This window comes from Charadrius vociferus, unplaced genomic scaffold, assembly GCF_000708025.1.
Source record: "Charadrius vociferus isolate BGI_N301 unplaced genomic scaffold, ASM70802v2 scaffold528, whole genome shotgun sequence".
Taxonomy (NCBI): domain Eukaryota; kingdom Metazoa; phylum Chordata; class Aves; order Charadriiformes; family Charadriidae; genus Charadrius; species Charadrius vociferus.
Window position 1 is genome coordinate 628,082 of NW_009649559.1, and position 12,354 is coordinate 640,435.

The following is a 12,354-nucleotide window of genomic DNA, read 5'->3' on the forward strand; positions in this document are numbered from 1 at the left end:
CTTATTTGCTTTAAATTAAACGATATATGTACCACAGACCAGTGAAATATAATGATCAAGACCTTCTGCTGGTATTAAACAGTATTGTTCCTTTTAAGCCATAAGATGCTTACAAACCACAATACAATGCTGTCTAAAGGTTACCATGCCAGCTGAAGAGCAGTACAGTCATTTTAGCATGGGGCTATGCTCAAGCAAATAGATAGCCTCTTTCTCAGTAGGTCTAATTAGCTTATCCAGCTGACCCGGTCCCCAAAAGCTACCATATTGCTGTCAGTGCTGGAGCAGACTCATCTATAGCCTGAGGAAATCTGTAGCCAATGATGCATCACACACTACGGAAACACTCAAAAAGTGAGCTGAACTGGTTTGTCATATCTGAGAAAGTGACCCATTGTTGCATTTGTCTCCTTTTCCCCCTCCACCTGTTCTTCTCCCTTTGTTCTCCCACCTACAAGCAGCCAAACGTGTTACCACTGCATCCTTTTTTTCCTAAATCATGGCAAACCCATCATTCCCGATGCCTGACTGCTGTGAATGGCTGGTTTTGATTGCAGTATAGTCTATTTTTTTCTGGTTTGGCAGTGCTGTTACAAGCAGAACCTCTCCAAAAACTGTAACAGTAAGAAGATCTTTATGATACTGTGTACCCAGAGTATGCCCCACATTCTTGCAATATTGGGACAGACGCCAACAGATGCATCACCACAGCCCCACGAGGCAGGGTAGTGCTAATTATCCTATATTACAGATGTAAAATTGAGATGAAAAAGCTTGGACCCACGGAGGTGTTTAGGTAGCTACACTTCCCATCTAAATCAAGGTTGTTTTCTCCACATACCTTTGTAGATCTGGAGATGAGGGACTTTTTGTGAGGACATGCTGAACTGCGGCGGAGCAGCAGCAATTGGAAATGATGTTTCCCAGGACCTGGGCCAGCATCTTTATTAGCGCTCAGTGAGTCCAGTAAACTTGCTTCCTTACACTGGGAGGAACTGCAGTGTTATAAAAGACAGGAGCCAATTTCCTTGCTGAGGCAACTGAGTCCCTAGGTTTGCAGGCCAGTGTCTGTGCGGCAACACAACTCCTCCCTGCCTCAGATTTGGAGTGATCCAGTCTCACTCTCTGCCAGCTGATTATTCCCTCTATTCTTTTTTGGGTTATATGCTAGGAAGTTCCCTCCTCCAAGTCTGATATAGCAAACCCTACTCCTATGCAAGGATCTCCTTGTTTGCCTCATCTGAGAAGGTGGTCGCTGTCAACTAGACACTTGTGACAAAGAACCAGGTAGTTTTTCTACCACGGGTAAATGTGGATGACATTTTGCACAGCTGTGCCATATTCTGCGGTTTTGTAAACTCGTTTAGGGCCCAGCCTGTGCTTCCTCCAGGAACAGTTACAGAGGATTCATACATGACTGTGCACAGTGCAATGGACGTCTGAGCAGCCCTCCTGCAGCACATGGGGAATGCAAATGGAGGTCTTGGAACAGCAAAAATTGTTATTAATTTCTTGTCTCTTTTTATTATTCATTCTTACAGTTATTAGCCTTAAAGGTTTCTTCCTGTAACCTCAAAAATATCCGTGTGTAGCAAGAAGTGTTGCTGAGTTGGTATGAGTTTTGAGGGAACAAGGGCAGGTTGCAAGGGTCCTGAGGACAGTAAGGGACTGTCTGAAAAATGAACTGTTTCGCTTCTACTCCCAGACAAACTACTGAAATACCTTGAGTGTTGAACTTTTAGACTAAGCACCTATCTACCTTCTGTTACCAGAAGGAACTATTAAAACGAAGGAAAAAGCACAGAAACCTGAGAGAGCTGACCTTCTACATGCTGAATATGCCCTTACTCTGTTAAGTCATTGACCTCCAGGGAACCATTCCAGCAGAGTTTCAGGGGAGTGCCACGCTATCTCACCAGGTGCCAAACATTTTCTTTCTTCCTGCATGCTGTGAGGGTGGGGAAGAAAAAGTAACTTTTTTCCTAAAGATCTGAGAAGGGGGAATACACAGAAATATTTTGTTCCTGAAACTTTAGTAACAACAGCAAAATCAAAATTGTCTAGTTTGGTTCTGTTGTTTTCTTGGATGACTCAGTTTTGTGCAGCAGAGGAGTTTTCAGCTGCCAACCTTCTCATGACTACACAATTAAATGAGGTGGAATGAAAATAAGAGTATGTCACAGGCCATGGCATGCACCAACAAATGGAATATGGACCTGATGTGTCCAAGTGTCCAAGCACTAAATTGGTTGCACATGATAATGCTCTTGTTATTTTATGGTCTTCACACAGACATTTCTGCTAGGTCAGGGTCACAGTCCTTCCTTTTTACATGCTAACAGGCCTTCTGAATTAGGAACGTCTTCGCAAAACCAAAGAAATTTAAATAGTTCTGATCACTTTTCTCAGCTGAATCAATTCTGGTTCTTTGGTGACAGAAACATACCAGTTGTCCAGTCACTCACAGAGTCTTTTAGCACAGACAAAATTGACTTTCTGTCACTCAACCACAAGTAGGAAAAAAACCAACTTGAAGCCCCACCAACTGCAGAACTTTCAGGACTAAATTATTAAACAGCAAAGCATTGGCCATGGCCATTTTCCCTTCTGTGACGCTAAAACGTACCATATTGCAAAGGCTCAGATACATACGTGTGTGTGCATATACAGTCATCTGTATGGCTGGAAGGGTGGAAGGGGCAGAGGAGGGTACCTATGTAGCAACGGGCAAATTGTGGTGAGTTTCTTAAACAGTTAAATTTAAGCTGAATTTTTAAATTTCTGACAAGGAGGCTTACGATGCCTGGCTGTGTTATCCATCCTATCGCTGTTCTAACCTCAGGTACATATAACATCTTGGGAAAAAACTATATGTGGGTTTTTTCTTCACCCCATTCTTCCAGTCCTGAAATACAGAGGACACTGTCTGTGATAAGCCCTGGAGGAAAACTGCACACTGTTTAGTTTGGCAGTCCTTAAATTCTGCAGTGATTATTTCTAGGGTATTATATATGCCATATGGAATACTTTCCTCCGTTAGGAAATAAGTTGACCCAGGACATACTGCCTTGCTGACCAAACCCAATCCTTTATCTTCTCAAAATATGAAAAGATGCCATATCATCCTAGAGCAACAGGGTCCACAATATGCTTGGCAAAATATCACATGAGAAGGAAAGGGAAAAGCTAAATGAGACAGTAACAGGTACAATGAGTTAATATGTGTTGAAGCATCTAATAAAAATAACAGTCAGAGCAGCAGGGCACAGCAGTGGAGGAAAGGAAAAAAAAAAACAAAAAACAACTGTGGAGTTAGTACTTTAATTGTTTTAGTGAGAGAGGCAGCTCCAGTGTGGTACATCCTTGAGATCACAGAGCATCTTGAAGAGTGGTAGTTAGAGAGAAACACAGTAAAAAGACACAGAAGTAGGCGCAGTGAAAAGGCAGATTTATTTACTAGTAATACTGTACAGAGAAAAAAAAAGAGAAGCCACAGTTACAGCATGGCTGTTGCTGGCTGTGTTCTTGGTTTTTTATTTTTGTTTTTTTTTTTTGTACTCATTTTTTTAATCTGAAGAAAAAAACATAACAGTCAAAAAAGTACACTTCAGGTTACAAAGTACAGCAGCTATCCCCAGCAATTCTAATCCAGTGTTAGCACAGCAGTTTTTCCCCAACAAAATGGGATTTTATTTACATTAGCTCACAAAGAAAGTGGGAGACTAAAGCTTAAAAAAAATCTCAACCACAACCTACATTCACCATAAAAGCTGCATTTTACACAACATTTTCTTGAACCCCTATAAATAGTCATTCATCTATGGAGTGAACATAGTCAGGAGGGGCAGGAAACCTACAGAAATGTGTTCTTTGCCTTTGTCCTGACCTGCTCTTGCTTGGCTACCTTTGTGGCACTCAGATTCAGTGGCCACTGGAAACGTGAAAAGCTTTCAAATGGATTTATCTCCCATACCTGTCCCTAAGCAGCGTCTACATCCACACTTGCAAAATAACAGGGACAAAATCTGAGCCCCTCATCAGTAAAGCACCTTAACCATATACACCGGCCAATCTTAACATATCCTCAAGGCTATCCCTAACCAGCACAGTGCTTAAGTATGTGTTACACTTCAAGCAAGTGCTCCAGATTAGTGGAGGTTAAGCATCGCCTTCAATTGGGACTTTATATGGTTGCACAAAACCTTCTTTATTTTTGAGTTTGCAACTCTCTGACTGACACATTAACTTGGAGGGATACCCGTAGCTTCTTGGCAGCTCATTTAACTGAGAATGCCTTTGCATGCTGGATCAGTCCATGGGGAAGTTCACATTTTCTCCCGGCTCCTTTCCCCTGCCAGTAGCAACCTGACAATTAGGGGGTGGCTTGCCTTCTGCTCCTGTAAGTGGCTTCTGGATGCTGATATTTTATGCACTTCGGCATACCTAGCTCACAATGGCTTGGGGGGCTTCGTGTGCTTCCACAGGAACGGGAAAGGAGACAGCAGATTTATCTAAACAGTGAGATTTTAGTGGAACCCACTGTTTGGGCAACCCATGGGATGCCAGATGAGGAGGTGGGGAGAGTGCTCCTCTAGTATTAAATTTGCCAAGGGAATCTAGGAAAATGCAGGAAAGTTTCCAAATGCTGAGGACAGGATGTTGTCATCTCTTTTAATTTGGGACTCATGCCAACAGGCCTGAGGTGAGGTTTTTAACCCCAGTCTCTCTTTTCTTCCCCCTATCTTTGCTCACAGGAGTACACAAAAAGGGAAGCAGAGAGAGGGGGGGAAAAAGGATCAATGATGTCCAAAATGAGAGCAAGTACAGAGACAGGGGACAGGCAGAGTCTGGAGCAGAGGCGTGCAGAGGGAAAAATTTGGAAGAAGAACTTGTACTGCCTCTTTTATGTTGTGTTTTTGTGCAGGTATGAAATTCACCTGCACCCTCTTTGGGCACTGGGAGTTTTGACAGTTCCCAGGGGGAGTTTGTCTGCTGTCAAACACAGTCAGCAAGGAGACCATGCTCTAAACCCTTCTCTGCAGAAAAGTGCACCAGTTTCACAACACCATTTAAAAATCTATCTAATTAAAAGAATGAGAAGACACAGTTAAAGCAGCATAAGCCTTGCTTGTAGCATATTTTTTGAAGACCACACCCTATAAGCATTTGTGCATGTGCTTAAATTTCACTTATGTGGGTCATCCCATTAAACTAAAAAGGGCTGCCTGGGTGCTTGATTTTATGTTCATGGGCAAGTCTTTAGGTCTTCAGGTATGAATCACAAACATACCATTGCAGTTAAAAATGTACAAATATACCCAAACTGGTGGACTTCTGTTACTTAGCTAATTCTAAAAGATTAATTGTGTTTTGTTCTTATTTTTTTTCTAAAGTAAATTAATACTTAAAACAAACCCCTAAATCCTCCTTTGAGAAGAACTTGGAAAACAATTGCGGAAAAGCTTTGCAATACAATAACAGAAAAAACCCTCAAAATAAGAGAAGCTTTTGCAAACTGGAGAAAGGGGCTCAGAATTCTCCATGGGTTTGTCCTTAAGAAAAGTGGCCTATTCTTAATCCGCTGAACAGCCTATGTGGAACCACCACAGGAAAAAAGCTATAGATTTTTAAAGACTCTTTGAACCCATGAGGAAAAAGGCTCAGTTTTATAATGCTTTGATTTTAAATACAAGTGGGACATTTTTAAGAACTTCATGCACCCTTGTCACTATTTACAAGCTAAGTTATTATTATAAGTTTATATTACAAGTTAGATTTATATTCTTTTTGGACTAGATGACAATCCATTTATATTCTAAACTTAATAAATTCAGCCATTTTATACAACTTACTCTTTTACATACAAAAATTACAGTCCACATTTTTGTTGGATATTGTCATAGTCTGCGACCTCTGATTGAGCTCAGGACTGAAGTTTACTCTTGCTGCCCAGAAGGGTTATGAAACATAATCTGAGCAAACCCTAAACTTTCTAATAGACAGAGAGAACTGGTTGAAACTGAGTGAGTTTAGAAAAAATAAAGATTCCACGTCTCAGCCTGTGGGAAAATCCACTACTTTATCTAAATGATTTTGTTCTATTCTTTCCAGTCGCACCATCTCTTCCATTTTGAAATCTCATGTTGGATAAAATATGACAAAGTGAAAAAACATATAGTTGTCCTGTGTAGCCATACCTCTCAACTGAAAGTAAGTAGCTACTGCCTACCATGTTGGCTTTCTAGATGAAGTTTGTCTAGCTATAGAAAGCGTAAGTCCACCTTTTTCTTTGAAACAAATTCACTTATTTAGCTGTGTTCGTAGCAGGTATATTGTATTCTACTCTTCTAACTTTACTCTTTAAAAAGTGTTGTGATCCTGCTTCCTGGAGAAAATTGTGGTTAGGTCTACAAAAGATCCCAAGAAGCTGGGCATTGTCATAAACATATGAAAAAGTTCAAATGCTCAATGGCATGGGTAGGATGATATTCAGAAACTCAATTCCCATTTAGGGCTTGTATCTCATTACAAAAATATTTATTCCTTAAAAAAATACACAAATGTAAAATACTACATTTTCTATTATATCCCCACTTACTTTCCAAGTATGCCATTTGGATGTTGGATTAAATCAGAAGGCAGAACACCCTTCATTTCTCTAGCAAGTCTGTATGCTATCTGCCTGCTCTGATTAATTTGTTGTATCTTTACATTTTTAATCAGTAGTGATCTTAGGTAGAACAGCAGGGGACTAATATATTAGCTGTTGGGGAAGTCCCACTTAATATTTGCTCATGAATACCACTGCTGTGGTAGCAATGCTGACTCGGGACCTGATGTGACCAGGTGCTAAGCACCATTTCAGTTTGTATTTTTCTGAGCAAAAGTAGCAACGCTCAGGGTTAGTCTCTAGGTTTACACCACCCCAGGCAAACTCAGCAGCACATAAAATAGGTACAGGTAGACAAATAACACCCAGACTACATCCTGTGTTAATCATTCATGCCCTGATCTTGCAGACACCTACACACATTCCTCCTGTGAGTAGTCCTGGTGACCGAAATAGGTCTACTCACAGCAGAATTAGGCATATGCGTTTTTGTTTGCAGGGCTGAGGTCTTCTATTGCACCGGTAGAGGTATGCTTCATGGAGAAGGGCTTGTGCACACTTCTCTTGCTGGGGATTGAAAGATAATGTTGTGTTTATACAGCTTTGGAATACAGCCTGCACTTTTTTTTTTTTTTTGGAAAAAAATAAAGAAAAAAAAGATACAAAACGAAGAAGGAAACCCAAGAGTGCTAAGGCAAACTGTCAAATGGCACATCATACCTACTTTGTCATTCATTTAGATAACATCACAAAGGCAGACCAGAGGAGTTCTGTAAACATATACCATACAGTACATCAGCCACAGGAAATTAAAAAAAGAAAACAACCCTGTAATTCTTTTCTTTCTGTATTGATATTCTTGTAATTGAAAGAGATTGCCTAGCCACTAATCATAATGCTGTGTATTTTGTTTTGTATTTTTCTTCTGTTAAAAAAAAAGAAAGAATGGAAGTAAAATGCAGTGGTTTGCAAAAGAAACAGCCCCTGAATGCCAAAGAGGGACAACATGGAAAGTGGGTTCATAGAAACTTAGAGAATACAAAATATAAAAAAGTTTCATAGGTTACTTTTTCCCAGTCTAGGAAAAGATACACTGAAAAGAGGTTTTTTTTTTTTTGTTTTTCTTACAAAAGTTAAGGCGAGCAGTTTGTTGTGGCAAAATGCTATGACTGAACCAGTTTCTGACTCTACTTTTTTGTATCCCCTCATGCTGAAATTGCAAATGTACATGTGATGGAATAAGTTAAACAGATAGGGAGTTTGCTTAAAACAATTAAAAAAGAACCTTCTGTAATGATCCTCACAAAAATGTCTCTCTGCTTGACTGTAGAGTAGACCTCTTCTTTCGCACCTGATTGTGCATGAATTTCCACGGGCAGCTTCCTATCTGAGGGCAAAACCTGACACCTTTGAAGCCCAAAGCAGCCCTGGTAAACTGGTTTACATTCATCAGCCTAGGCTAACGCATTTGAATTCCCCCGTTACTTGGCTGCAGGCTAATGGCTAGAAAGGACATGCTGATGTTCAGGCATGGCTGCTTCCCTTTCGTTGGAGGATGATTGGAGTAAATGTGTTTCAGCCGACATAGCTAAAGCCCTCTGAGCTCCGACCAATTTGCTCCTGTTTCTGACCTCAGACGTGGAACTGCCTTTGACCCGTAAAGACAAACCCTATGCAGACAAACCTTTAGCTTTCCTGGATCTTTTGAAGCCCATTAACCATAGAGTTCATATGAACACGTAAAAAACACTGGCCTTCCTAGGCACTCAATGTTAGCTACAAGTACTGAGCAGTAGGTATTTGGCAGGTTTAAGGTTTAAGGCTTGTGCTCTACTTCTAACCACTAAAGGGCCACTTCTGTACTCTTGCGTGCCACCATCTCCCCGCCACATTGTGCCTCAGATGATGCAGTGGTCTCAGACACGTTCTGGTCCCAGCCTCAGCAAGCATCTCCCGTAGCTGGCCGCTGAGGGAGTCATCCCCAAAATGCTGAGTCCGTGCTGAACCAGAAGGACATCTGACAGGGGAGCAAGTGGCTGAAGAGATGCATGGACAGAGTGGGTTAGGGTAAAAACGACATCCCAAATTTCCCGAGCAGAGGGCTTTGGGAAAAAATGTCCAGAGTGGGGAGGAACGGCAAGGAAATAAAGATCAGGCTGGGAAGACACTGGGAGGCCAGGGTGGCTGTGAAGGTGGCATCACACCTGGAGAGGAAAGGGTGGTGAGCAACAAGACGACCAGCCAGGCCAGGAGGAGGTGGCTGGAAGATTTGGGTTTGAGCATTAGTGGTGAGGTGAACAGGCCCCAGAGTGAGAGAACTATTGCAAAGCGTGCCCGGCTCCCATGGCGCTCACAGGGTAGGGGCAAGACAGAAAGGGCTTCCCCCCTTGTGTTGCAGTGCTTTGGGGTCCTAAATGTGCCTGGGGACAGCCTCGCCAGGCCACCCTGGGGTTGAGAACTCAGGGTCTCATTTTAAGAAATGTTGAGATTTGTAAATGATTAGCGTTTCTGGGAAAAAAGGAAAAAAAATCACATAAGCCAACCAAAAAAACCCAAAACACAGGTTGCTAGTTTCCAACAAACAGCCACCAGACCTATTATCGCAATGCGGGGCTCTGCGCCTGTTGCCCTCTTTGATAAAACTTAACCACCTAAGCCTGAGTCAAGGGATGATGTGCAGAGCTTCTGTGGGTGAGTTTGGTCCTTCTCCCATCCAATATCCCCCAGGGCAAGCGGAGGGAGTGCGTGGAAGTCCATTAAATCCAGCCACTGCAGCAGATACGGAGGCCAGCAAAATTTATGCAGGTGTCATACAGATGTGGCTGTCTTTTCCTACTATCCACTTGCTTTTTCTTTCTGACTGTCACCTGAGCAGTGGTGAGAAGTTACATTGACCAGCTCCACACTGACAGCTGAGTGGCCTAACGCAGGAACTATCTTTTGCATTTTTTTGTGTGTATGTTTTCAATGTGCCTCATATTACCACCACCGTCAACAAGTGTCTTTTTTACTGGCACAGAAAGAAAAGAGTACAGAGCAAGAACTCTGTTTAATCAGATGCTCTGAACTAACAATTAATGCAGTAAAAGCACCATCCAAGAAAGAACAGAAATATCATAGGAACCACCTCAGACTGAAAAGAGGCTTTTTGTTGTTTTCTTTCTTTCTTTTCTTTTTTTTTTTTTTTACTTTTTTCTTTACTTTTTTTTTAATTTTGTTTTTCAGTTGCTGTTATTGATTTTTAAAGTCTGATAGTTTTAAAGACACTTCAAAATAATCTTCGGTACTTCGGTACTATCAGAAAATATAAATCCTGATTTTTAATCTCACTTCTGTAGTTATGAATCCAGACTAACTCCACTAGAGTGAGTGAAGCCACACTTAAGCAAAACTGGTGTGAGACAAGAATCAGGCTCATAACATCTCGCCATGAAAAAGCTGGCTGCTTTTTCATTGTAGTTAGAAGAATCAAAGGACCAAGAAACAAAGAAACATCTATGAATTTTGGATGCCTTTGCCTTTTTACATTTTCACCTTGTGTTGTTTATAGCAGGCCTGATTTTCAGAGGGCAGATGAAAAAAAATTTCCTGGAAATCAGGCCTGTTTGAAGTGTCCCACACCTGAAACTGAAACATCCAATACCACCAGCAGTTTTTGAAAATGTTAGCCTTGAGGCTGCAGGATCTTCTCCCAAAACAGCTGCTCCGAAAAAAACTCTGGTGGTCCTCCACATGAGTTTTACCTGGGCAAGCAGAGCAGGATCAGACCCATCACCTATCATTACGTAGGTATGCTGAAGGTACGCTCTATGAGAAATTACGCTTCCCTAAGAATTACAAAATTAAACTCTGGCCCTTCCCAACACTGAGAATTTCGTCACTGAATCCAGTGGGAACAGGGTCAGACTGTGAGAGAAGTTCGTTTATATTCTAAGGAAATAAAAAGCAGTATCTCTCATCTACTGGAGTTCAGCGGGAAAACTTCATGGATAAACATTGGCAGAGTTACTGAAAGGCAAGTAATTAGATCAGTGACTCCATTTCGGTTGGTGTGACAGCTGCATCTTTTTCATGTCAAGTTAATTTCAACTGTAATTTGGGGAGATGAAGTATACACACAATACTGTAATCTGGAAGATTTATATAAGGCAAAATCATCATTCATACATTTTCCAGAAAGAATAATTAAGGTCCACTTTTGGTATTACCAATAAGCAGAAATGGCTAATGGGTTTTTCTGACACCGCAAACTAAACCGGAAAGATACTATAAAACAAAACTATGCAAACTTTTGGGGAAAGACTTGTCTGAGTTTTAGGAAATTAAAACAGTAAAATGATCTAAGCCTCCTCCCAAGAAATAAAAAGTAGGATCTATAAGATAATGTTTAAATGTGATTTTTCTTAAAAAAGAGAAGCAACATTTTTTAAGGCTCTCATATTTGTCTGCTGTGAAACTCAGACTCCCACAAAATCCTAGGAATCTGATCAAGCCTGCCAGATATCCAAAGAAAAATGTAAAAAGTGTTTTCATTATATATATATTATATATATATAAAAATCAAATAAATATGAAAACATTTGTTCCATTTCCCATTTGTCTCTCACTCTGCAATATTAAGGAAAAAAAACCCCCAACAACAGAAAAAAAAAAACAAGCAACAAGCTCCCCAACCCCTCCCCAAACCCCAAATAGTATGTCTGATGGGAAAATAACCATGCGTTCCTCTTCCTGAAGAACTAGAAAGCAAAGCAACCCAACTGCAAGGCAATGGAGGCATTCACTTCCAGTTCACAGTATTGCAGTTAGAAGTACAGTGAGGTCTAGGTAAGTGATGGAGCAGGAGCTGCCCGGAGCGGGGAAGGAGGAGGTGTTCACATGACAATACAGCATTGACAGCGCTTTTTCTTTTGTGTACCTGGGGCAGCTTCCAAGGGCAGGCTCTCTTCCTTCCCCTCGGGAGAGGAGGGCTCTGTCGTGTCCGACAGGGGCCTGCCAGAGACCAGCTCAGCGGCATTCCCATCCATGGTGGAGACATCTGTCACTGTCTTCTCCCGCAACGACTTCTCGTCGTCTTCGTCGATCAGGACCAGCTCTGCCTTGATGGTCTCATCATAGCCCAGCACTTTCTTTGTCTCCTCTTCATCATCGATGTTCTGGTAGCCCATAAATATCATTGTTACTGGCTGATCTGCGCTGGCCTCCAGGGCTTCGCCAACACAGGGTTTGTCTTGGGGCTGAGGGTTCACAGCATGCCCTTTGCTGGGTTTGTGTACCATTTCCAGCTTTGCCTCCTTGAAGAGCATTTGCTCCTTCATATGACTAAGGTTTCCATCGGCTACCGCATTTCTGTCTGACACAGTCATTGTTTCATACCCTCCTTTTACACTTGATTGTCCAGCTTTTTGTATAAGTTCATCTACGTCCTTTGAGCTTAATTTATGTACTCCATTTTCTACCACTGTGCCACCAGAGTGAACCTCATAGACTACCTTGGTACCATCATCATAGACTTTGAATCCTCTTTGATGGGCCTCATCTGGGCCAACAGGTGAAGCAGAGACAATCTTGGTCTCTCCTGTCTGTTTGTCTTTCTCCACATTAATTTCCATGGTGCACAAAGCTTGAATGAAAACAAGAGAGGAAGTGCATGTTACAACAAAAAAAGCCAGTGAATGGTTAATTGCCAAAAAGACAAAGAAAACTACTGTGCCCCTTTTCCTACCTCCTGCTTCTAAAGGGCC

General features: G+C 41.6%; 1 protein-coding gene across 1 annotated transcript in view; it reads right to left on the bottom strand.

Moving 5' to 3' along the window:
• Positions 1 to 11,484: 11,484 nt before the first annotated feature.
• PALM2 (paralemmin 2) overlaps positions 11,485 to 12,354 on the bottom strand; it is a gene marked incomplete at its 5' end in the record, with an annotated part of 81,612 nt that continues 80,742 nt past the window's right edge. Inside the window, one exon of the mRNA XM_009890027.1 lies at positions 11,485 to 12,233. Within this exon, the coding sequence (XP_009888329.1) occupies positions 11,485 to 12,233 (749 nt within the window). The remainder of the gene's footprint in view (positions 12,234 to 12,354) is intronic.